A 26782-nucleotide genomic window follows, 5' to 3' on the forward strand; every position below is an offset into this window, starting at 1 on the left:
TGCCTGTGTTCCTGCTCTCACTGTCTCTGTCTCTGTCAAATAAATAAATAAATAAATCTTTAAAAAAAAAAAAAAAAAAAAAAAAAACCACATTGAGATACCACCTTACACCAGTTAGAATGGCCAAAATGAACAGGGAAAGAAACAACAAATGTTGGAGAGGTTGTGGAGAAAGGGGAACCCTCTTACACTGTTGGTGGGAATGCACGTTGGTACAGCCACTTTGGAAAACAGTGTGGAGGTTCCTCAAAAATTTAAAAATAGAGCTACCCTATGACCCAGCAATTGCACTCCTGGGTATTTACCCCAAAGACACAGATGTAGTGAAAAGAAGGGCCATATGCACCCCAATGTTCATAGCAGCAATGTCTGCAATAGCCAAACTGTGGAAAGAGCCGAGATGCCCTTCAACAGATGAATGGATAAAGAAGATGTGGTCCATATATACAATGGAATATTACTCAGCCATCAGAAAGGATTAATACCCAAATTTTGCATCAACATGGATGGGACTGGAGGAGATTATGCTAAGTGAAATAAGTCAAGCAGAGAAAGTCAATTATCATATGGTTTCACTTATTTGTGGAACATAAGGAATAGCATGGAGGACATTAAGAGAAGGAAGGGAAAAATGAAGTGGGGGGGAATCAGAGGGAGAGATGAACCATGAGAGACTATGGACTCTGAGAAGCAAACAGGGTTTTAGAGGGGAGGGGGGAGGGGGGATTTGTTAGCCCAGTGATGGGTATTAAGGAGGGCACGTACTGCATGGAGCACTGGGTGTTATACGAAAACAATGGATCGTGGATCACTACATCAAAAACTAATGATGTATTGTATGGTGACTAACATAACATAATAAAATTTAAAAAAAAAAGAAAGTGTGCAGGGGAGATGGGTGGGATCTCATGGTGGGCTGCTATCTACCTGCATCTACAAATCTCCCTCTCTGATCTGCGAAGATGGAAGAACAGAAACTCATTAAAGTCATACCTGTAGTGGAACAGAGCACCAGACTAGAGAGGAGACACATGATTTTAACTGATTCTATCACTAACTAGCTCTGAGGCTGGTGGAAATCACTTTGTTGTTTTAACCTCTATGGGAATAATTATAACAGCAGTTTATTATGGCAAATTGCTTTCTTTTTTCATTCATGGAGCATGTATTTCAGAGACAGCCTGGCCCATTCTAGTCCCAACTCTGCCGCTAACTCTAACTCACCTGATGACTTAGGGCAGCTCACACAAGATGAAAACTCCATGAGTACAGATTTCAACTAAAAGAAAACTTAGAAGTTGCTACCAGAGCTATCTGAAGATAGGCTGGGTTGTCTTGGGAAATGGCATAATAATAGTTAATATTTATATTTAGTAATCATTTGATACTAGGTATTATTTGCTTTACTTTTCATAGCAAGCCTATGAGTTAGATACTATCACACCATTTCATAGATGAGAAACAAGAACTCAAAAAGTTGCATAAGCAGAAAACTGGGCTCTGACCCCAGATCTGTGAAACCAGGCTGACTACTCCTAAACACTCTGCTGTTTTGCCAATGGAAGTGCTCAGAAGAAACTGGATGACTGCTGTCAGGCAGGGGAGAGATCACAGCTGCAATTAGGAGGCTAGGCTGGGTGACTGCTCAACACTGAGAACTCTTCATTCTCCAGGGCTCCGTTTCCTGGAAAGTAGGGCTTGACTTTAATTGCTAGAAGCTCCTTTCTGTTTTAAAAATCCTGTGATGCGGGCGCCTGATTGGCTCAGTTGGTTAAGCGTCTGCCTTCGGCTCAGGTCATGATCCCAGGGTCCTGGGATGGAGTCCCGCGTCGGGCTCCCTGCTCTGTGGGGAGCCTGCTTCTCCCTCTCCTCCCCACTCGTGCTCTCTCTCTCAAATAAATAAAATCCAAAAAAAAAAAAATTTTTTTTAAATCCTGTGATGCATGTGCCAGAGACAGAGGGTGACAGAAAGAAATGTCATATATACTCTGTTATGTCCCAGGGTTTAGTTGGGAATACAAGTCATTTGTGCATGAACCCAGTTGCCCATGACCCAGTGCTCTGCTGGGTGGGCAGGAAAAGTCAGCAGGGTAGACAAAAAGTGTTGGAAGGAATGAGCAGGGGGCTTAGAATTGCAGGGTCTAAGTGGGTGCCAGGAAAAGGAAACAGAAAGGGTGCATGTTTGAAAAGCCAGACGTGTTTCTCTTTGAAAGCTTAGCTGCCACTGGAGCAGCTCCATCCATGCCCTGACAGCAACCAGCCCTGGCAGTCAGAGGGTGCCTTTCACTCTGTCTAACCAGCCAAAGTGCCCTGGCCATCCGGAACTCAACACCTTCTCTCCTGGTCTCCCGTCTGAGCCTGACAGAGGAGGCTGAGAGAAAGGCCACCATCACTTTGGCTACCTCCCACTCCCAGAAAGCCCTTTGGGTTAAGGGCTGCTATAAATATTAAGATAGGGGCCCTGCCCTGCCAGGTGTGTGTATGTGTGTGTGTGTGTGTGTGTGTGTGAGAGAGAGAGAGAGAGAGAGAGAGAGAGAACAACTTTTTATTTTCCTCAAATCTTGAGACTACTTTAGGGATGGAGAGGAAGAAAGACAAGTTAGTGGCAGTGATGTCCTTGATTAACTGGGGAGGGGAAAATAATTTCTTTCTATACTTTAAATTCCTTTCCTACTAAAAAGTTGAACAAAACTAGGAGGTTGTTATGGTTTGTTGGTAGGGGTGGATGGGAGAGTGGACTTGTCCTGGAAAGAGGGACATAGGGGCATGATAGAAGCAACCAACTTGGATATTTCCTAGGCAGAATCTCTAAAGCCACTGCTTGGGAAGGGGGAACTCTTTGGATAAACCATTGTATAATCACATCGTATCTGTTGGAGCATGGTCACACTTTCACACCAAATGGAATTTCCAATAGTGCTATCTTATCATGCACAAGAAGTACAAGGAAAGGAAGGAAATGCCCTTTTGGAAACTAGTTTGTAGATAAAGCAAGGCAATGAAAGACAATATGGAATCCAGGGAAATTAAAGAGAACAACTTTGGTTCAACGTGGCAGATGTTTTCTGGCATCTTCTGCCTGCCCAACACTGTCTAAATGCTGTGAGGCACAGGGTCTTGGAAGTAAGATCTATCTAGGCAGATAAGACTAACATACAAGAAACTATGGGAATCTCTATAAATGCTGAACAGAAATGTCAGGATTTTTTGACCTACACTACTATAGTATACTTGTTCTAGAAGTGAAGTATTGCTACTAACCTTGATGTTCCAGGCTTGGTCTAAATGCTATATAGTTTTGCCTAAAGTGAGAACAGCTAGAGTTTAAGTAAGAATCATTGGTTCCATCTGGATTTCCCAAGAAGCGGAGTCTGAGGCAGAGACTGATGTGCTAACACTTTATTAAGGTGTGCAGTTCCAGGAACAAGAGTGGGAAACAAGAGGAGAGAGTCAGGAGGGCTCGTGGATCCAATAGGAAGATGTATTACCGAACTGGGCACTGCTAAGTGGGACCGGTTGTTCAGTCTAAGGTACTATACCTGGGAGAAGCGCTAAGAACCAGGTCTCGGAACTACCAGGGTGGTGGGGGTAGGGTGGAGGAAGGGCTTCTGTCCCCTTGTGGTCAGAGGTTTGCCCTTTATTGCACAGATTACTCAATAGTTCTGGGTTGTTCATTTGTTGGGATAGGTGCTGAGCAGAGTTCTACCACTGTCAGTAAGGGGAGCCTGGAAGGGGAGTAAGATCCACACCCGCAGGCAGCTGGAACAAGAGGCAGGTGAGGCCAAGAGGATCTGAAGTGATGCATAAAAGGGGTCTAAAATACCCATTACCCCTCTACTGCATAACAATCACTGTCTTCCCACAAATTTCCTCTCTGGGTCCCCAGGTCCTGGCACTGAGTGAGGTACAGAGCAGGCCCAGGTTATATTTGTGTTAACTAAATGAATGGAATGAATTTTGTTGAAATAAATTAATAAATGGTTGCACAGACCTGAAACCTCTTCATTATCTCTGGCTTCCTTCTCCTACTACCATCCCCACCCTATACCTAGTCCCCACGGTTGAGGCTCTATGTTTTCTCATTTCATCCCTGGTTCAAAAGGGAGCCTCATGGATGACCACAGCCTCCCAGCCTCCAGGGTCTTCCCTCTGCAGCCCCTTGACAAGCTTCTGCCTCTAGTCAACCTCAGGTACCGCACTGATCACCCCACTCCCCAGATGCCCAAAGAAATGCAGTAGCTCCTCTCTCAAGCAATCTCCACAGGTGCACTTGCCACATCTTCTCCTCCCGGTTCCTTGTGGTTCCTGGAACATACCATCTTACTCATCTTTCACAGCCAATTTCAAATGGCATTTATTTTTTTTTAAAGATTTTATTTATTTATTTATTTGACAGAGAGAGAAGGAACACAAGCAGGGGGAGTGGGAGAGGGAGAAGCAGGCTTCCTGCTGAGCAGGAACCCTGACGCAAGGCTCGATCCCAGGACCCCGGGGGATCATGACCTGAGCCGAAGGCAGACGCTTAACGACTGAGTCACCCAGGCACCCCTCAAATGGCATTTAACTCTAGGAAGCTCTTCCTGCTGTTTCCCTCTCCCTGGGTCCTCGCCTTGCCCTGAGGGCCCGCACTGCCACTTTCCTCTCACCATACTCAGCTTCTCCCTTGGAATATGGCATTGTTCTCCTCTCCTGCCGGGTCTGAGCACCTGGGGGCTCTCCTACTGGTATGTTCCCAAGCTGCCCAAACAGCGCCTGCCCACAGCCCTGACCTGACATAGAGCAAGAGCTCCCCACACTCACTGCACTGAGGGGGTGCAAGAGCTCACGGGTGCGGGTCGTGCCCCCTCACTCACTCCAATGCTTGGCCTCATCCAGAGGCACAGCTGGCCGACCATCCACTGTCTCAGAGTCGGCAGCCCCGACCCTGGGGTGGGTGCCTCCTGCTAACCTTATTCCATTTAAGGGTGGCACTCAGAGCCCAAATATAGACAGATTTTCCCAGGCATGAGTACTGCGGAAATGAAGAGAGGCAGCTCCCGGCAGTCACCCCAAGGGAACACCAAATTTAGCCCGACGGTTGAAGATAAATATATTTTAAATTTTTTAATTACAAAAATAACATGATAACATTAAAATAGTTTAGAAATGAGAATTAAAGCATTCCCACAGATCCACCATACTGGCACAACCACTTTCGTTTTGGTTTGTTTCTTTCAAATCTTTGTTCTTTGAAGTACCCACTTTACACATTGGAATCAGGGTGTGGGTACAGTTTTGTATCTTGCCTTTTTCCATAAAGCTATATGAGAAGCACTTAAGAGAAGCATGCTGTAGACAAAGAGAAGAGTGTTTGAATCTCACTTCTACCACCTACTAGCTGTGCAGGTTACTGAATCTGTTTCCTTATCTGTAAGGGGGGCATCCAATGACCTCATAGGATTATTATAAGGATGAAATGATAATTCATGAAATCTCTTAGCACAGGGCCTAGAAAATAACACTTAACAGTTCCAAGTTCGTTTCATAATTATTACCAAAATATGTGGGTTTTTTTTTTTTAATTTGACTTTTCTCCAGCTAATGACACCCTACACAGGTTTTGACGTTGGTTTCCAAATGTACAATTTTGGCTTAAACATTTGTAAGCTTAAACCTCTCCAAGTAATCCCAGGAAGGCATGCAACAACTTTCCACCCTGCTCTGCATGTCCGCTGCCCTTGTTTGAAAGGTAGCTGCTGTCTGAGGGAATTTAGCTAGGCCAGCCGGCAGAGCCCAGGGCAAGAGCTCTCCTGAATGGGTTCATGCCTGGCTCTCAGTTTCTCTCAGAGGAAACCCTTGTCAGCAAGTAGATGCGCCCCATCCCATAGTGCCTTGAGTCAGAGTAATGGAAAATCAGCTAGGTTAAAGGGACAGAGGGGACTTAAGCCTTGTTTCCTGGCCATGACTTCCCAGGGCTGCGTTAGCCTTCCGTGTGGTTGAAGGAGGTGCCAACTTGGGGTGATTTCAGAGCAGTATCAGATCTCCTGCCAAAAATCATCTTCCCACCCACCACCATGCTTGATGAGGTGCCTGGAAGTCTCACTATTGGTCATTCCTTTAGATTTATGACTTTGAAGGCATCTTGTATATGTTACCATCAATAAATGTCTTTAGCAGCACCTCACATTAATTCTGAAAATGGGTACCCACCTTGTACTCTGTCCAAGACTCTGTCCTGATGCATTGCCTAGTAACCCAGCCACTAGCATGAAGTTGTGCTTTGCCCATGTCAACCTCCTCCTCTGAGTCTGGAGGCCCAGCTCCAAAAAAACCCAGATCAGGGGCTGTTTCCCTGCTGTCGGCTGAGAGATGTCCCCAGTGATGCCTGCGTGCCTGGCGTCTTGCACAACTTCTGTGGCCTGGCTTCCCTGCCACTGTACTCTCCCTCCTTCCTCATTGCCCCCCTCTCTGTGCACTTGATGTCTCACTGTTTTTACTCCTCTGATGCCAACGCTCCTCTGGACCACACCCCACTGGCTCTTTCCCAGCCCCCTTGGATGCAATCTCTGCCCACCAGCCTGGACTCTAGGGAATGGGCCCGATTTAGAAGGCCCCAAGCATGTTACAAGAATCAATCCTGGTGGAAATAATAGTTGCAACATCAAAAAAGGCTTTATAGAATGTTGACATATGATATTTAGTTGTTTTAATTAAAACCTCCCTTCTCTTCTTTGAGTAAAGAGAGTTTTCTGTCCCTTGAGGCTTTTACTGAAAAAGTACGTGGTGCCAAGTGGTGTTGTTTTAGGTGCTATTTAGGTGCTGCTTGAATTCTATGTCTTTCAAGAATGTTGGACCAGACTGAAGTCAGGGTCACTTGTATTCTGGGGTTTCCTGGAAGGAACTTGGGTTCCTCTAGTCATCAGTGGCTGGCTTCTTCTCAGCTGTCAGATCTCAGCCTCAGTGTTACCTCCTTTCTGCCCATCCTCTCTGAAGAACATCCCTCCTCCACCTTTGTTAGCATCTGATCTATCTTTGTTTGCACTTATCACAATTTGTAATTATTTTATTTACTTGTGTTAGGGTGTCTTCCCTTCTAGACTGTAAGCTCCAAAAGATGGAATCATATGTTTTATAAAATTGCATTCCTGAGACCTGACATAGTGCCCAGTACAAAGTGAGTGCTCAATAGATGTTTGTTGAGTGAAATTTTTCTCTTTTCCAATGGAAAGAACAATAAAAACTAGAGATCATACTCATTTCTGATGACCAACAAGTAACCAACAAGAGGAAAAACTATTGATCCTATTCTATTTATATATCTATCATTTGTAAATTCTGTTTATTGTTCAATCCATGGACCCACTGCAGGGGCTCCTAGGAACTATGGAGGATTGGGAAGCACGAAGCTTATTTTCGGCACCCCCTCCAACCTCGCTGTTTTCTTCATCTGCACATCATGAAAGCAATCCTTTAAGACACCTGCGAGGTGCCCAGAGCCCTTGTTCTGTTTTGCTCTCTGCTGGGAAAATTTGCTATTAGGAAGAAATCTGAAATTCATTCATACTATGATTCTTCATAAGAGTATTATTAACATTTAAACACTGAGATATTTTAACCACAGTCATGAAGCACTAGTGGTAGAAATTCTGATCTTATCTGGCACTGGAGGGAGGAAATTAGGAAAGGGGCCTGCAGGGGCCTACAACCCAGAATGTGCTTACCATATTACCACCCAGCTAACCCTCCTCAGTGATGAACCTTTAAAGGGGAGAGGAACAGAAAATGAGAGCAGATACATGAGGTTGAAATCTTACTCACTGTAAAATAAGTCCCTTAGCTCTTGCTGTATTGGTGTAATATAAACTGTTAAATGTTAATAGCTATGTTTATAAAACCATGAGATGCACTGCTTCTTTTCTAGGGGAAAAAAAGTGGATCTCAGATGCTTTTTCCACTTGGACTACCCAGGCACCTCTGGACTGAGCACCTTGCCCTTGAACAGATGCCAGGTACACCCCTGAGTCTCAACTCTGCTGTCGTAAGATGTGTTCTATGATCTGCTTGCAAGCCTCTTTAAAAGAGCTTTCTTGCCCTGGTGAACAACACTGATTGGTAGTTAAGATAATACTTCTGTAGTGTTCCCCAGCCTTTGTTTCTTTCTCTAGGAAATAGCACCCATGTGTTGCTCAAGGGCTAGGTGGTGCCTTGACCCTTTGTTTGGAGCAAGAATCATTTCTCTTCCAAAAAGATGTGATCCCAATCAGAGAGGCCAATGAGAAGCTTTCATAGTCACAGACATTTCCTGGGTCTCAGTTTCCATGTTTGTAAAATAGGAACACCAAGACCCATTTCACAGGGTCATCCTTGAGGTCTTCACTTGTCTAAAACCTCAGCCTCTTAGGGCCCAGGTCAGGTGTCCCCTTCCAGTGGTTTTGTCATATGTTTCACTTCCTGGAGCCTGTGGTTCTTAGAATTGATAATTAATGAATTCCCATTTAATTCTATTCCAATTGTTTGCTCTGCAGTAATTGGAGTTAATTTGACCTGAGTTAAACTGACCACCTTTAGGTAGATGTGAGCTCCATAAGGGGAAGTTCTGGAATCATCTCTTGACATCCCAGGTTTTCAAATACTATGTATTCAACACAATAATGAAAATAATAAAGATAATAATGACAACAATATCAACGATTACCATTCAGTGACATACTGTTATTTCCCAGGCACTCCGATGAACTCTTCACAGTCTCTCATTTAACAACCCAACGATGTAAATATTCTGAAGCCCAACTTACAGATGAGAAAACCAGGGTTCAGAGATTAAGTAGCTTGCTGGAGTCCAGCTGTAAATCAGCAGCTGGGATTTTTAACCCTTGCATGCCTGACTCCAAAGCTGTTTGCATTACTGACTGATGGGTGGAGTCTGAGTGCTTCCCTCCCCCACCAAGTCTGCCATCCTTCCGTGGTCATGGCATGAAAGGACACAAAAGAGAGATAGATGCAGGGCCAAATTTTATTAAGACAAACTATGCATATTATTTCCTATTTCATTCCTGAAAGTCCCATCATCAAGGACTGATCTCATAGGATTTGTAATCCAAGAACACTCATTTCACAAAACAAACCCGTTTCAGAGATGGAGGGAGAGTCTTTTTGTTATTGTTATTTTGGAGAGAGAGAGTCTTAATGCTGGTGCCAGAAAAAGTGTCTTCTCTAGGGACCTCGGATGACCAGTCATTCTTCCCTAAATGGCGTCCCAGTCAGTCCCCTCCACCTCTCTATCTTCATCCTTCTCTCCACGCACCGATAGCAGCCAAACATCAGCAGAGGGGCCTGGAGATGGAAGAGGGGGGCGGGCAGAGGCTGAACCTCCTTCTGAGCCTTCACCCTCCTCTGCCCCGACCTCTCATCTGCGTAGGCCAATGCCACTGGAAACAGTGAGGCTCAGCCCCTCTGCCAGCATCTGGAGGTGAGGACAGGAAGACACAAGTTCCTCTAAGGTTTCCTTTCCTTATTTCAGACTCCCTTCCCCTTCACCCACCCTGTCAGTGTGCACACACACACACACACATGCATGCATGCATTTTGAAAAGTAATCATCTCCCTATTTGTCTCAGTATCCAGCTCTGAGCATCCTTTACCTTCATCCAAAATGGCAACCACCCATTACAGATGGACTGAACAGAGAAACCAGGCCAGTCCCTGGGAAGGCAGGGCTTTTCCACAGTCCTCAGTCACCACTGCTTTCCAGCTGTCTCGTTAGGAGCACCAGGGAGACATAGGAATCTCTGTGCTCTTAAATGAGGCCCCTGCCAAGAGAGCTGGAGGTTCCCTTACTGCTTCCATGCCCATGCTAAGCCCTCCAGGGAGAGAGAGCTCTGGGGGTTCCATAGCTGTCATCACACCTCCTCTTGGCACTCTAAGTTGGCAGTCAGAAAGGGAAATAAATAGGAGGGGAAAACAGTTTTCCAGTATTTTCTCTTTTTTTTTTATTTTTATCTTCACAGCAGAATTATTTTTTCCCAAAGGGAATCTGAGAAGCACAATGCCCTCTTTGTTTTAATAAGACCTAGGGAAATTCCAATGGCCTTCGTGGCTGGTGATCTGGTCAGGATCTGAGAGAGGATGATGGCTTCTTGGGCACTCTGGTCGATAAGGTCTTTTGGGGAGCACTGGGTGAACAGCCAAGGGAGGAAGGGATGGGATGGTTTCTATCATCGGGTTGAGCTGTAAAAGAGCCGCAGGATGACAGGTGGTGGCAGGGATTCCAGTGGAGCCTGTGTATACAGTCACTCCCTGGAGGAGCTTGCACCCCCATGGGTTAGTTGTCACCCTGGCAGAAGTAAAGGTTGCAGCATCACTAGGGTGGGACATGTGCCAGAGGTACATACCAAAGCACTTGTAAATTTGAGGCTGCTGGTCAAGTTCCAAGGACCTCTTTTTAAGTAAGACTGGGTAGAGGGAGGGCAGCCAAGGCCAGCCCAAGGCCGCTTCACTCCAAGGTTTGACCCAGGGGAGACAACAGATTCAAGAGCACATCTAATGTAAGGTCCTTGATTGATGTTCTTTATTGGCTGGGAACTTTGGGCTCTTCCTTGCAAGAAGGGTGATCAGGTCAAGGAAGCCACAGAAACTTGGAGAACCCATCTGGTATGTGGCTGGTATGTAGAGAGCCATTCTATCCTTCTGGCTATCCATCCCAGGCTAGATTTACCACTGTTTCCTTTTCTTCCTCTACCCTGTTGACTGAGGAATCTGAAAGCCTTCTGTGTACACTGGGTAGAGGATGGGAAGGGACGGCAGCCTGGATGGGTAGCCGTGTGCTGCCTGCACTCCCAGAGCCCTGGTCCTACCTTCTGGAATAAATGAGCAATGCCATTGAGACCTGAAGCCCAAAAGGAGCAGAGCAGGTATGAGAATGAGAGATGGGGTCGGCAGGGACACATCTTCCCTCTCTGAGCTTCCTCGGTTCCCACCTGGTTCTGGTTCCCCCCCACTAGAGGGTCACACTGATAGGTCATCTGACCTGGCCTTGCTGCTGGCCTTGCTGAGGCGGCGCTTGTCGCCCTGATAGCCTTGGGGCAGGCGGTGACCTGGGGAGGCTCCATTGGGTACCTCAGGCTTCTGGGCATAACGGATGTGAATGAAACCCTCCCCAGGAATTGGCTCCTGGCCTTGTACTTGCTCAGTGGCCAGGTTGTCGGTGTTCTGCTGGGAAGCCATCTTGTTACTGAAGGGATTGAAGAATTTCCCCCCAGGGCCATTCTCCAGGCACTGATTGAAGTCAGGAGGTGGTGTGCAGTTCTGGACTATGCCGGCCGAGGGGTCAGGAAGCTGACACTCAGCCATGTCCTGCCTAGACTTGACAAAGCGCTGTCTGATCTTCTTCCAGCCCAGGTGGTAGAGCTCAGCCAGGCTGAGGAAGAGGGACAGTGCAGCCACAGCCAGCATAAAGACGATGAAGACATTCTTCTCTGTGGGCCGGGATACGTAACAGTTGACGGGGTGGGGGCAGGGACTCCTGCGGCAGACATGCAGGGTGTCCAGGAAGATCCCATAGAGGAAGTACTGGCCCACAATGAAGGCCACCTCCATGGTCGTGCGGATCAGGATGCTGCAGACATAGGTGTTGAGCAGAGTGCCCTGGAGGACAATCCTTCCATTCACTTCTTCCCAGCAGGACAGCTCTGCCTTCTCGGCCACTGGGTACTCATAAGAGCCAGTGCCCCGGACCCCTTTGGCCCTCTCAGCCTCCCGCATCTTCCGCTTCTCCTGCATGCGCACCGTGTGCATGGCATGGCCCATGTACACCAGTGATGGTGTGGACACGAAGATGATCTGCAGCACCCAGTAGCGGATGTGAGAGATGGGGAAGGCCTGGTCATAGCAGACGTTCCCACAGCCAGGCTGCATGGTATCACATTGGAAATCTGCCTGCTCATCCCCCCAGGATGACTCGGCAGCCGTGCCCAGCACCAGCATGCGGAATATGAAGAGGACGGTGAGCCAGACCTTGCCGATCACTGTAGAGTGCTTGTGTACTTCCTCCAGGAACTCTCCCAGGAAGCTCCAGTCACCCATCCTGGCTCAGCAAGAGATGGCCACCAGGACTTCTGCAAATGGGGCAGAGAGAAAGAGAGTAAAGGAGAGGGATGCTTCTGCAAAGTCTGGAGGCTCTGGGATTCCACTGATCCATTCTTTAAGAAAGTGCAACTCATGAGCCAAATTCACCTAAAAAGTTCTCTTTTTTCCAGGCCAGCAAAAGTAAAAGGAAATAGAAGATTAAAATTGGTCATGTTAGCAAGATTAGAGTGTGATTCCCACACTTGAATGGATCTAGAAATCAACTGAGGAGCGTGTTACAAGTGGGTTCTGTGCTGTTACCTGCAGAGAGTCTACTTCGAGAGGTCTGGGGCCGCCCCTGGACCCGGGATCTGCTCTGAGCAGCCTGGGTTATTCTGAGGCAGGCAGTGCAAAGACCATGCCTGGAGAAACACTGGTGAAGCAGGAGGCACACAGCACTGCTCCCTGCTCTCGTGGGTCTGGCTGTGTGCCTCACTGAGTTGGCAACCTTGTCTGTAAAATGGGGATGGAAAACAGCTGCATCAGAGTTTTGAGGGTTAAATGAGGTGAGGTACGTGATATGTTGGGAATCATAACTCAAATGTTCCATATGTTTGAATGGCCATCAGGTGAAAAAGAATTACTTTGGCTCCAGAAGGCGGAACTGGGCAAAGAGGAAGGAGTGAGGGTGGGGGTGGCGAGTCTGGCCTCTCAGAACGCATCCTCTAAACTTCAGAACTGTCCCCAGCTGTATCAGGAGATGGCGAACAAAAAGGTATGGGGCTACACCAGCTCTGGGTGCTGTGGATGAGTGCTCAGGTTCCCGCAGCTGGGAGGCACCTGGCAATGCCAATCTCCCACACCTCAGTGCAGTGCAGCCATTCCAGGGGTACGGCTCTTGGTCCTCCTGCAGAAGGTCCCCATGCACATCCCTGCTCATCCAGAATAAATGCCCCAAACCATTATGTCCCACACAGAACCTTCTCTCAGCAGGCCCTTTCCTGCTTCTTCAACCTCATTTCCTGTCTTCCCCATTCATTCCTTTTGTTCTGCCATGTCACATCCTGGAAGATTCCCAGACGCCCTCTTCCCAGCCACCTCCTACATGCCCCCTCGCCCTTAGCTAAATCCTTATTAATCCTCAAAACTTAACCCAGTTATGGCTCCCTCCAGCCCTCCCTGCTCCTTCAAGCTGAGCCTCTTCAGCTCCTGTGGTGGCCCTAGGGACACTCGGTTCCCTCCTAGCACTTGCCTTCTTGTTTGCCGCCCTCTGCCTGTCTGTGTTCTCCTAGTAGGGACTCCTTGAGAACAGAGATTGCCTTTTCCTCTGTATCATCATTACCTGGCCCAGAGCCTGGCCTGGAATGCGTGCTTAGTAAATCTTAGTCGAGTGAATGAAGGGTGGCAAACTCTGGTATGGGAAATCAGTTCCCTATTCCTTGCCTGCTTTTCACCCATTAGCAGCATGAAAAGACCAGATTTCACTTTCTCAGTCTCCACTGCAGTTAGATCTGGTCAGCCAGGTATGGTGAGAGTCTAATGTAGAGGGAGTGCTCTAGAAACAGTTTTTCCAGCCCCCAGTAAATGGAAGGAGCCTCACTGGAGGTCCCCCCACCCCCACCACCCCCACTACTTCCTGCCAGTGGACAGGGCTATTTGAGCCAAGATGTCTGAAGCTGTCCAGAGAGTCTCAGAAATGCCAACCAATGGCCTGAAGCCTCTGAATCAGCTCTTGCATCTTCTACCACCAGAATTCTTATTTGATGAGCAACAAATGTCCTTATGGCTTAAGCCTCTAACCAATCCTAATCAACAGAATGACAAAAAATAAAAATAAAAAAAGAAAGAGAGAGAACTGAACATAAATATTCCCTTCTTGTAATCATAAAACCTCAAATCTAATGAGATCTTGGCGATTGTCAAGTTCAAACCTTGACCTTCCCATCTTTGCTGCCAATATGCCCCTGGTTCCTATCTGAACATTCTTTATGCAAATGAGGAAGGACAGGGTGGAGTGCCATATTTCATGGTGCAGGCTTCCTTGACTCCTGAGTTGATACCTTGACAGAGACCAGCCTCCTGCCCTGTCTTCTCCCAGGCCCTCATTCCCCAACCCTGAGAGTCCACACATGAGTGGAAAGGGCCTTATCTCTGTCCCCTTCCATATCAAAGACTCATCCAGGTCTTGAGGCCTTTCCTCTGGTTTGTGATCAGACACATGCCCTTTCCCTTAGGTAGTGAAGGGTCCCCCTCCCTTAACCTCCAAATGTGGAAAATCGTGGAGCGTTAGCTCAAAAGGAAAATGGCTGATTAGATAAGAGTTCGAATGGTCTGTCATCTCTTCTAGGCACGTGCATAGTGTTCAGCACCTTCAGGGTCATCCACACACGTGCAGGGACCAGGATGTGCTGAGTGTCTGAGAGAGGGGAGGGGGAGAAGGGGAGGGAGAGAAAGGGAGAGGAGAAGCAAAAAGAGGGAAAAGACAAGCGGGAGTTGAGAATGGAAAAAAGAGAGACCATGTAGTTGTTAAGAGAATACAGTTTGGGCGTAGCTAAGTGGAGTTCAAATCTCTATTAATATCGCTGAGCTTGGAGAAGCTACTGGATCTGTATCTCAATTTCCCTATCTGCAAAATGAGGATACTGTTATTTAGCTCATCCAGTGTTATGAGGTGATGCATAAAAAGCACTTAGCACAGTGCTCAGCATATAAGAACTAAAGAATAAAAGGCAGCCTTTACTAGCAAGGAAAGTGGTGGGGGAGGACAGGAACGGAGAAAGAGGGAGAGAGAGAGAAAGTAGAGAGAAGTGCATTACAAAGAAGAGAGAAACACATGGAAGAGCAGAAGAGGAGAAAGTGAAAGGGAAACAGAAATAGAAATAAAAAAGAAACAAAAAGAAAAAAGGGAAACAAATGTCATATTCTTCCAAAATTTGGGGCAAGTTTTCCAAACTGTCCTCAATCCCTGAAGACTTTTCCCTTGATCTTCTGACTCTGCCACTCATTCCTTGCAAGTCCCCCAGGAGGTCTAAAAATAGGGTCAGGCAAAGAATGTAACGCTTTGGTCTGGTCTGCCAAGATGGCTGACCCCTTCACTTGTGGTGCAAGGAATCCCACCTGGAAGAAGGAAAGCACGGGTACAAAAAAGGAACATCGTGGAAGAGGAGAAAGACAGTGACGTCAGATAGGCTGCTTCATGGGGAGGGAACAAGAAAGACTAGCAGATGGGGTGGGGGTGGGGCAGACCCTGAGCACCCTGGTGGCAGCAAATAGGGCACAGGACAAGTCTCATTTGTGACTTCCTGGATGACCCAAGCGAGGTCAGAGAAACTTAAAATTGCTACCATGTACCAGCTGCTCAGTTTATAATGTGAAAGTCAGTTTCCCAGCTACACTGGGTCCCTTCGGGTCCCCCACAACCTCAGCCAAAGAAATATGTAGATTAGATACCCATTGAGTTTACTGGGTGTAGAGCATATAAAATGCTTTGTAGATTATTATCCGTTTCTTGGCAGGAAGTGTGTTAGGAGGGGCAAAGGAAGCTGCCCGTGCCATGAATAAATTCTATGAAATACAATGGTAATATTATACCTCACTGCTTTAGCTGTGATCTTCACTGGCTTCCCACTGCTTATAAAATTGAGACTCTTTAACTTCTACTTGAGATCCTCCACAGCACAGCTTCATCCTATCTTCTTCCCCGTTCCTCTCACATACGCCATACTTAGGCTACATGACTCCCCATACACGTGTACATAGCCCACACCTTCTCACCTCTTTGTCTTAGCTCCTCATACCTCTTCTACCTACAAAGTCCTTCTTCCCTTTCATTCATCCATTTAATATGAGTGGTTACCAGGTATCATGCAAGGCACTGAAGACACAGCAGTTAAAAAGACAAACAGGGATGCTTGGGTGGCTCAGTCAGTTAAGTGTTTGCCTTTGGCTCAGGTCATGATCCCAGCGCCATCAGGCTACTTGCTCAGCGGGGAGTCGGCTTCTCCCTCTGCCTGCCGCTCCCCCTGTTTGTGCTTTCTCTCTCCTCTCTCTCTCTCTCTCTCTCTGACAAATAAATAAATTAAATCTTAAAAAAAAAAAAAAAGACAGAGTCCCTGACTTCACTGAACTTAACTGCCTTTATATCCCTTAACAAAGGGGAGATATCAAATACATGGCAATAAAGCATGATGTGTGTTAACATTAAGGAAGTGCTATGGGAATACACAGCAGGAGGTTGACTCTGGCTTAGGGGATTGGGCCTCATTAGGTCAGGGCCCTCTAAGGAGCCCTGAGTAATTGAATTCTACAGCCTTTTGCAACTGATACAAGTTCTGAAATCCCCACGGCAAAAGAGATGGTCCCTAGAACCCGGATGAGGACATCCCCACTCTGTAGTTTCTTCACTCCAAAACCTTCAGCATCTTCTTTCAATGTGTCATATCCTGGGACAAAACATTTGGAAGAGTCATCAAGGAACTTGTTTGGTAATAGTGACATGGTGCTTGGATAAGAGGGAAAGGGCCAAAAGAAGGCTTTGCGTATAGTGAGCATGGATCATTTTATTCCCTTGTTTTGTGTATTATATGACTACAAATAAAATTCAGGTACCTACATTTCCAATCCAATGTTAGCATTGTTGCCTCCCTACACAGCCAAAGTTTTCCAAGAAAACCAACTTAGAGCAACCTAGGTTAACATAAACTCATAGCTAGTACCTCCTCCTCTGACCCCACAGATCTAGGTAGAAGTGGAGAAGTCTTTTCTCAAATTGATCTCAGCCCATTTTGAAGTCTCCTGAGCAATAAAGACTCCAAATTACTGTTCAGCATGTAGGATACATTCACACTTATATGTTGCCTTACACTGCTTTTCCAAAATTTTCTTTCTATCAGCCAACCCACATGTACTTATTTTGAGTCCCTGCTATGTGCCTACCACTATTCTGGGTACTGAAAATAATATCTAAGGGGCACCAGACCTGGCACATATTATGCATTCAATGATATCTGTTGAATTAATAAAACCAGGCATGATTCCTGCCCTCAAGGATTTAACAGCTTTTCCCTTCAAATGAGTAATAGACTTCTCAAAGTCAAAAGCCCTGTCTTCTACTTTGTCTTCTTATTGCATTAGGTTCTCACATTAGGTACATAATAAATGTTTCCTTAATGATGGGGAAAAAAATGTTTGATCTAGAAGTAAGATTACAAAGTGATCCTAGGGAGGCTTAAATCTTCCTTCTTAGGTCCAACAATAAAAGAGAAAACCTTACAGGGGCACCTGGGTGCCTCAGTCATTGTGGCATCTGACTACTGATTGCAGCTCAGGTCATGATCTCAGGGTTGTGAGATGGAGCCTGTGTCAGGGTCTATGCTAGGTGTGGAACCTGCTTAAGCTTCTCTCCCTCTCCCTCTGCCCTACCTCTCTTTCTCTCTCGCCCCCTCTCTAGAAAAAAATAATAGATAAAACCTTATACAGTTCAAGATGTGCTTCTCCTCCCTTCTCTTGCTGACTCCAAGAGGGTGGGACCATATTTGTTTCGTTCATGACTGACTACCTTCAGGACATATAGACCCTCAATTTTTATTGTTGAATGGAGGAATCCTCATAACCACTTTGTGGGGTGATGGCTATTGCCTCCGTTTTACAGAGAAGGAGACATCTACAGAAGGTAAGAGATTTACTCAAAGAAATGAAGACAAATGGAGTTAGAACCTAGACCACTCCATAGTTTCTGATCAAGTTTGGGGCACACCAGAAAGTTTCCCTCCATCTTCCTTCTAAGATTGGAGCCCATCAGTTCTTGCGTCTCTCCACTTTGGAACTTCAAAAGCTCCTTTGCACCATGGGGCAGGGAGTTATTTGAGACATGACGGCCATTTAGTGATAAAGCCTGGGGTCAGCTTTTAAGCAATCAAGGAAATAATTATGATGCTCCCACTGGGTGGGGTGCTGAGGGGATTATGGGAAAGTACAATTCAGTTCACCTTCACAAACACTTACTGAGTGTCTGCTTATGCAGTAGAAGTTAGGGATCCAAAGATCAGTAAGACTCCATGTTAAAGGAACTCACTGTCCAGTGAGGGGTACAAACACAACTAAACGTGCAAATATACTGGGCTTCCCCGAAGAGACAACCCTTGAGTAGGAGTTAGGGGGAGGTGAAGCTTGCAGAGGTGAGGAGTGGGGGAAGAGGGGAGGTACGGGAGAGATGGGGGCATTCCAGACAAAGGCAACCACATGAACAAATCCACCAAGTGAAAACCAGCATGGTTTTAGAGGATGATGAGCCGAACAGGAAGGTAGTCTGCAGAATAAGCAGAGGCAGGTTATGGAGGGCTTTGGAGGCCATGCCTCGGAGTTTAGAGTAGTTCTCAACCCCTACAACAGACCATGTTCAGTACATGACTTGTTCCTATGGGCAGACCCTAACGGGACACAGTCCTCAAATGGGGTGGGGACATAAAGCACTGCACAGTCAATAGTCACTCTGCTTGTGGCAGTCCTTTAGTAGTGGCTGCAGCACAAACTAGGTAGGCCGCCGGTGACAGGTGCCACCCCGCAGACTGCTAAAATAGCACCCTGTCTCTCCTGCTCAAGAAAGCATATTGCAAGGGAGCAAGAAGCTACCATAGGGATACATTGAAAATTCTTTTCCTTCTATTGATTCTAATTCTGTCCTCTGGAGCCACACATAACAGCCTTTCTAACTTCTGTGTCCCCCACCCCCGCCCTAAGTTGGCAGCTGGGCCTCGGACTGAACTGTAAAACCATTGGGGTTTCAAATGCATGATGAGAATTATTGGCTCTACTGGCTGTGTATTATCTCTCCAGGCTTACCCCGAGCTCCGTGAAGACAAGGCCCATATCTGTTCATCCTTGGGTCCTCCTCCTAAGGCCCCCTGCCCCCTCTTCCCTCTTAGTGCTTAAGATTGTGCCTTGCACCCAGTAGGTTGATTCGTGCACTTTTAAAAGTCAACAGCAGTAAATGAATTACAGCATTCAGCTCACTCAAAACACCTAATGCCAGTAGAGGGCTCCCTGGGAAGTGGCCTTGGGGCACCTGCACAATGACTGTGGTGACCAGAACACCAGGGAGGCAGAAGCCGCTGAGCCTTCCTTCCGCCGGTGACAGAGCCCTCGGCTCAGCCGAGCAGGGCTGGATGGATCTAGAGCAGAGATGCGATCGCTCACCGTGGACTATTTCTTCTCCTCCCCACAGATCACTGGGGCGCTCACTCAAGTTTGTCAAAATTAGATTATAAGACCACTCCACAGAGTCTGAGTCTAATTCCGGACAAGGACACATGTTCTGTACATTATCTAACAGATCTCTGCTTCTCAGTAAACGTTGTTATTCACAGTAATAATAACAGCCCTCTGGGCCCACGCTGCAATTCGGCTCATCATACAGCGGAACGTGGCACACAGCAGGGGTGACTTGCTTCCCAATTAAGAGAATTCTGTTGTAAAAGGACCCGAAGGGCCTCACTCAAAGAATCCTTGACACAGTACCACGTGAGCGCAGCTCAGTTCAGAAAGTGCTTATTGAGCTCCTGGGCTATGCCAGACATCAGAGGTGGCTTTATAAAGTAAAGCACCAGGTATAACATCATCTCCGAACTCTTTTGTACCTTATTCATTAATACACGTCTTTCTGATTTCCCCTCCCCCCAATAGTTTCTCACTAAAATGGAGAGAGACAGGGAGGATTGCATAAGAAAGTGGTCTTGATCTTCAGCTACTTCAGCAATCTTTGTTATCCTTGGAGATTCTCAGCTCCATTTTCTAGTTTACCTAAAGCCACACAACAAGAAACTCTGAATCTAGGTGATAATGATGATAATAAAGTTAAGTTATTGAGACCTTTCTATGTGCCAGACGTTCTGCAAGTTTCCTGATATATTTTTTCTCATTTAATTGTCCCAACAACTTGAGCAAGGAGGGATCGTTCCCGTCCCCTTTATACGGGGCTCAGGGAGGTTGACTGAGCAATGTACACTCGAAGGGGACTTGCTGGTAAGTGGTGGAGTTGACACCAAACCCAGCTCTGGTCTTCTCTGACAGCAATACACCTGCCTTAACAACTGTGCTGGATCCCATCTAAATCACCTAAAGTTCCTTTCTTTAAAAATCCTTACCAGTCAGAGGCTGGCCACTTTGACGTCAGGTGAGTGCTGCAGGGAGGTTTTCAAAGTGACTGTTAGAACTGGGAGTTGATTTGTAAGTGCTTGGGGGTAATTCTCACATTTAGAATTTCCACTCTTCTCCTGACTGAGGTTTGGGGTAGCCTCTTCAACCTCAGGGGAAACAACCAGGCAGCTAATACAGCTACAGCTATTGAGCTAGGCCGTGTGGGCAACTTTCTCAGAAGTCCGGGGCGGGGCTTCCACCCCTGAACCTTAATCACTGAAGAGAGGAGAGGAAAACAGAGATGAGAGAGAAGCAGGAGACAGATGGAGGAGATGAAGTGTCACTTGAGTTTTTCCTTTGACTCCAGCCAATGGCAGATAATTAACCTCTCTTTTAATTTTATTATTTTATTCTAGCAAGGACAGAGTGGTCCGCTCAGAAACACTCTGCTGGGAGACGGTTGTTTCAAAGCCAAGGAGGTGGAAGGGAGGAAAGTGGAGAAGGAGAATTATGCTGGGATAAGTAATTTTCTTATTAAATTGTTGGAAGAAGAAATATTTATAAGAAGTGGGTGGGAGGTGGTGGCAAATGGAGATATTTGATTACAATGAAATATTGGGAGGTCTTTATTAATTACTCCCAAAAGGTTGACTAAAACCTATGCAGTTATTAATGAAAATTATATTTATGAGGCACTTAGGTTTCTTTATTATTTCCACCATTTGTCATAGATTCATAGTATGGCAGAGCTGAAAGGAATCTAGACATCAATCAAAATCAATCCCTTATTTTTATACAAGCTGAAGACCAGGGTCAAGAGAAGTTAAGTAATAGTGATAGCAGATACCACTAAGTTGAGTGTTTTCCATGTGTGAAGCATTTTACAACTATACTTTTAACCTTTATATTAATTCTGCTAGGAAAGTAGTTATTATCTCATTTTACAGCTGAGAAAACTGAGGCTCAGAGGTAGCAAATGCTGCATAAGGGACTTGCAGCTGGTCTGCCTGACTCCAAAGCCTACCTTCCCGCTGTGTTTCTTTTATTTATTTATTTATTTATTTATTTATTTATTTATTTATTTATTTGAGAGAGAGAGAGAGAGAATGAGAGACAGAGAGCACAAGAGGGAGGAGGGTCAGAGGGAGAAGCAGACTCCCCGCTGAGCCGGGAGCCTGACGCGGGACTCGATCCCAGGACTCCAGGATCATGACCTGAGCCAAAGGCAGTCGCTTAACTGACTGAGCCACCCAGGCGCCCCCCCGCTGTGTTTCTAAAAGGGAAAGAAAATCAAAGAGACCCTAGCCCTGATAACTGGTAACAAACCTGTGACTGGAACTCTGTCCAGTCTCTGAACTCCCCGAGCAGGCCTTTTCCCACTCTCCCGTAAGAGGCCCAGGGTTTTTCCTTTGAGTCCCTGGCTTCTTGGCTGGCCATCTCTTGCCTATGCTGTTCCTAGAATTAATGATTCCATCGAAGCCCTCAGCCCACAGTGGTCAGGATTCCCAGACTCTTCAGCATCTGCCACCATTTGGCCAGAATTCACATATAGAAAGTTATTTCCTTTTTTAGCCACTAAGTGCTCTTGGCTGCAGCCGTGTCTAGTGCTGGGTTTTCAGCTGGCCAAACAACAGGCTCTGGTGTTCCATTGATGTCAAATCATAACAAGAACAACTGAAACAAAAATAGGAGGTGGGCCTCGTGTTTCCTAAAGAGTAGTGGGATTCGAACCCTGCCTCCACTCTCCAGTTGTGTGTCCTTAGGCAAGTCATTCAGGCAAGCCTGTCCGTTTCCTCCTCATCTGAAAAAAGGGAATGTTTACTCATGGGGATTCAACAGTCTGCGGACGTGTGGAAGCGCCTCAAACGGTATCTGGCACATAGTAGACACACAGTCAGGTTAGTTCCTTGTTTTCTTTTCTGACATTTCCAGTAAAGACTCCTCTCAAGCATGATCCAACTAGCCAACCTGATACAGAATTTGGCAGTGCAGCAGGCTGGTTAGAGTAACCCAACAAGGATGCTCACGGGGCACCGGGTGGGGAAGGTGAGGAAAACACGGGCGATGGGAAGGATATCAATTTCTCTGTCCATTCGTTATTTCACTAGACGCTTGGGGACAAGCATGGAGAAGAAAGGAGGTACAGGGTCCCATTGAGATCAGGCCCCTCTCATTCTTGTAAGTGGTTCACCCTAGTTCCAGACTTTTCTTTAAGTCAAACCTTTGGGCCTGGAGATGGGCTCCGTATGAATCCACATTATAAAATGTGTGCTTCATGTAATTCCTGCCTTCTGAAAAGCTGCAGCACTTTTGAATCTGATCACCAACCAATCCAAAGGCACATCCACAGGGTAGGTTTGAAGCTGGCTCAGTTCTACTTGGAAAAGAAATCGGTGACCTGTGGAGAAGGGCCATCCCAACCCCTAACCACATCCGCCCTCTCCTGAAGTTCTGAATCATGAAGATCCCCGGACGGATTAAGATCCTGGAAGTTATCTGTGAACAAGAGCCTTGAAAGAGAGGCTCTTTCGAGTCCCAGCTGTTTCTCCGTGACTCTAGATGAGACATTCCCCTCCCTGAGCCTCAGTTTGCTTGCGTGTAAAAGAAAGCAGTTGAGCTGGATGTTTGCTAAGTTAGAACATCTGGGGAGTTTGTGACTTGACTTGACCAATTGCGATAGTATGGCAAGTTAGCTGCAAAGCCAAAAAGCAAAGCTAGATTTTCTGACCCCCAGCTTAGAGGTCAGCAAAAGTAGTCCCAGAAAAAAAAAATCTGTGGTCATAAAAACCAAGCAGTACTTTCTCAGAATGACATGTCATGGTGAGACTTCACTGTGGGAAGGCTTTTACATCAAACGAGATGTAGTTCATAGAAATGGGCTGAGGACCAGGTAACCTGGATTCCACCCTATTGTTCTATTGTTCATTGAGCACTTAATATATAATAGCCATTTTAAATACAGTTTCCCCCACCATCCAAAAAAGTAGAGTATTCCTATGAAACCATTTGTAAGCCAAAATGGCGTAAAGCAAAGAAGCAATGACCATTTCATAAAAGTGAAAATCGTCTTTCAAATTTCCATCAGTGAAAACAGGTACTATAATGTAGGTCTTTTGTAAAAGTCCTGAGGGGCACCTGGGTGGCTCAGTCGGTTAAGCGTCAGCTCAGGTCATGGTCCCAGGGTCCCAGGATTGAGCCCCATGTCAGGGGAGCCCTATGTCCTGATTGAGCCCCATGTCGGGCTCCCTGCTCAGCAGGGAGCCTGCTTTTCCCTCTGCCTCTGCCCCTCCCCCCACTGTGCACACACTCTCTCTCTCAAATAAATAAGTAAAATCTTTAAAAAAAAAAAAGTGGCATAAAGAACATGTTGGATAGTGGGGAAATATGTACATTATTTTATTTAATCTTCACAAAACCTTACAAGGAAGGCATTTATTACCCTCTTGGCAGATGAAGAAACTGAGGCTCAGAGACATTAAAGAATTTGCCCCAGGTCACACAGCTGAAATCCTAACCCAAATGTTGACTCCAGATGCCCAGGCTCTTCCTTCGGCCCAATCCCTGAATTAAACTCTAAGATCCCTCTATGCTATTTCAATACCTCTGATTCTGAGAGCTCCTGACTCCCTTATGAAAGTGAGTGGATCATTGAAGGCTGATTTTTTTTTTTTGCCCATGATTTGCTACTATCCAGAAACAACTGAATCACAAAGTGGCATCAAGCTGTCATTCTCCAAGAATCCATAGCTTCTGACTATAGAAAGGGAATCAGTTTCTTTTCTAGGAGATTTGAAGCTTTCCTGGAAAAATGGGCGTCTCTCCCCTTTGGTCAGCTTAATCCTCAAGCCCAAGGTGGGGCCAGCTGGCCCAGAGCCTGCTAGAGTCCCAGGTGGGTGAGGTCTTCCCTGAGGCAGGGGGCAGAGCCTGGGCCTTGGGTCTCGCTGGCCTGAGGACTGCAGGTCTCCCGACTGATCCAGGCAGACAGTCTCCCTATTCTGCCTTCACTGGCTACACTGGGATCAGCCAGTCCCCAGGAAGCCAGGCTGCACTGTGGTAGCCCTGCTGGCTGCCAGAGCCCAGAACCCTCCACTGCATGCACCCCCAACAGCCAGCAGAGACGATGAGGGGCAGGTGGGCAAGTGAGTGTTCCTGACAGAAAACCAGATCGTGGAGATACTTAAATGGAAGAAGCAGGGAGGCCTGGGGAGAAATGGAGGCTCAGAAAACACAGCTGAGGACGGAAGTCAGAAGGGGCCTAGGTATGAGTGAGCAGAGCAGGATGTTCTCCCAACCAAACTGAACTGACTCACTGTGTCATCCCTCATGGGTCACTTTCCTTTGCTAGGCGTTGTTTTCCCCACTAGTGGAAGAACCGGACAGGCAATCTAACAGACCTCTTCCAGTCCTAATGGCCTAGGACTTTTGGTCGGGATAAGGAGAGGGGACAGGAGTGAGGCAGCTAGGGGACAAGAACAACAACCGGTTTCAAGAGCCCAGCAAGAACATCCATGGGGTTCTAAGGCAGTGGCAAAGCAGGGCAACATGACGGTGTTACTGCTGTGGCTTGATGAACTTCATGTGTCTGGGTGCAGGGATGGCCAGAGGGTACCAGTTTGGAAGCCAGGGAACACAGCTCTGGGTTTCCCCTGCCATGAGCACTGTGGTCAGGGGACTGCTCCTTGGCAGCTGCTGAGTGAGGTAAAGACGTGGTGGGACGGCCAGGGGAGCAGGCTCCAAAGAGCTCCGCTGCCCTGGGGAAACTGCCGGAAGGTGGAACGTTCAGAGCTGTCCCTAGAGAGCAGTGAATCAGGTTCTTGGGCTGAGCTAGGGCTCTGGAGGCTTTGGGTGGAAAAGATGAGGGCCCGCTGATATGAAAGTCAGGCTGGGGTGCCTATAAGTACCAGCTCGTGTCCCCAGTGGTGAGCCATGCCACCTGGCAAATGAGGATGCTACACCTCCACATACTGGCTTTTGTCTTCTCTCCAGTTTTGCTATATATCTCCTGGGTTTCCTGACTCCCCGTCCAGTGCTCCTCACTCTGCCCTTTCTTTTCTGCAGCCAGTCAGACCCAATGTGCCAGAGCCTTGTGAGACGCTGAGGAGGAAAAACCAGGAATCCCTCCATTATGACAGCATACTGGGAGGGGGAATCTAGTTAAAAGTGAGCAACGGCATAGTACAGATGTAAAATCCTTGTGATGAGCTTCCCTTTTTCATGATTCTCAGGTATATTTGAGCCTAAGGAATCATAACCTTGTACAATGTTACTGCTGAATGGAACTGGAGGGATTCTTCTACTTCAAACCCCTCATTTTCTTTCTTTCTTTTTTAAAGTAGACTCCACCCTGGAGCAGACATGGCCCTGAGATCAAGACCTGAGCCAAGATCAAGAGTGGCACGCTTAACCAACTGAGCCACCCAGGTACCCCACAAACCCCTCATTTTCTAGATGAGGAAACTGAGGCCCAGAACAGGGAAGTGTCTGGCCCAAGGACACACAGCCACTCAGGGCACAAGAACCCAGATGTCTCAACCCCCAAGTCTGGGTTCTTTCGCCACATGCTCAGAAGAGAGGTCAAGGAGCTGACAGAAACCTTTGTGCCCTGCAGCCATCTACCTCACCCTGTACCCAGGAGGAAAGGGGATCTTCAGTGGACACCTCTCCCCACTTCCACTCTGGGTCTTCACTAGCCTCTTTCCTCTGACAGCGACAGCGAGTGGCAGGCCAGACTGCTCGCAGCGCACAGCGGGAACATGATACTCTGCAGGAAACTTAAGCAGGGAATATTTTTAAACCACCCAACATGCCGTAGGGGGGAAAAATCAAAACACTCCCCTGGATGCTGCGGAAAGCAGTTCAAAAAAGATTCCAAGCCCAGAGGAAGCACCGTAAAACAGTGATGGTTTTTGTTTGTAAAGGACCAATTTCATCTTAACCAAAGTTCTTGGAAATGAATCGCTGAGCTGCTTGGAAGATGCCCCTGGAGGGCAGCCACTCTGCCAGAGGTAGACCAACTCCAAGGGCCCTCCACTCACATTTCTACAGCTCCTTACAAATCAAGTGAGTAATTTATCTGCTGCTTCACAACGATCCTCCTCCACATATCACAACCTCACCATCGCAGGGACTAGTGATGGGGTAGGGAATAAGCCCCCAGGTACAGAGAAGGAGCTTTGTTGTTGTCCAGCCTGGAACTCAAGGCTCTCTCTTCTGGCTCCTTCCCATCAACTGGTAGTTTCATCTCTTAAAAGCCAGGCTATCCTTACCTTCTCCCGGGTCCTCCTCTCTGGAATTTCACGGGCTTCCCAGTCCTGGGTTCCTGGCTGCCTCCTCCGCTGCCCAGTCTTCCCCGCTCTCACTCAGCCTGTCAGTTGCTCTCCCACCCCCTTTTGACTCCGTGTCTGTCGCCCTCCCTCCTCCCACTTCTTCCTATTCTTTAGCTCTCCACCCCCTTCCCCCCAGGTCCCTCCCTCCCGGCTCTCCCTCTGCTCTTAGAATCTTTGCTCACTTCAAAAGTTTTCTTCCCTCTAGCCCCCTGCAGTCTCTCCTCACCGGGAGAGAGGAGACGGAGCCTTCCTCCTTCCCTGCTGCCCTCCACTGTCATTGT

General features: G+C 47.0%; 1 protein-coding gene across 1 annotated transcript; it reads right to left on the bottom strand.

Annotated features, from left to right (window-relative positions):
• Positions 1 to 9768: 9768 nt before the first annotated feature.
• GJA5 (gap junction protein alpha 5) lies at positions 9769 to 26517 on the bottom strand. The gene is made up of 2 exons (XM_021688090.1): positions 26442 to 26517; positions 9769 to 12092 (listed from the first exon to the last, which is right to left on the bottom strand). The coding sequence occupies exon 2, from the start codon at positions 12058 to 12060 to the stop codon at positions 10984 to 10986; it is 1077 nt and encodes a 358-aa protein (XP_021543765.1). The 5' UTR covers positions 12061 to 12092; positions 26442 to 26517; the 3' UTR covers positions 9769 to 10983.
• Between the last annotated feature and the right edge of the window lie 265 nt (positions 26518 to 26782).

Source organism: Neomonachus schauinslandi, chromosome 4, assembly GCF_002201575.2.
Source record: "Neomonachus schauinslandi chromosome 4, ASM220157v2, whole genome shotgun sequence".
Classification (NCBI taxonomy): domain Eukaryota; kingdom Metazoa; phylum Chordata; class Mammalia; order Carnivora; family Phocidae; genus Neomonachus; species Neomonachus schauinslandi.

What these genes read in the sequence shown, in the direction of transcription:
- GJA5 (XM_021688090.1), bottom strand. Translation starts at nt 12,060, where the DNA reads ATGGGTGACTGGAGCTTCCTGGGAGAGTTCCTGGAGGAAGTACACAAG.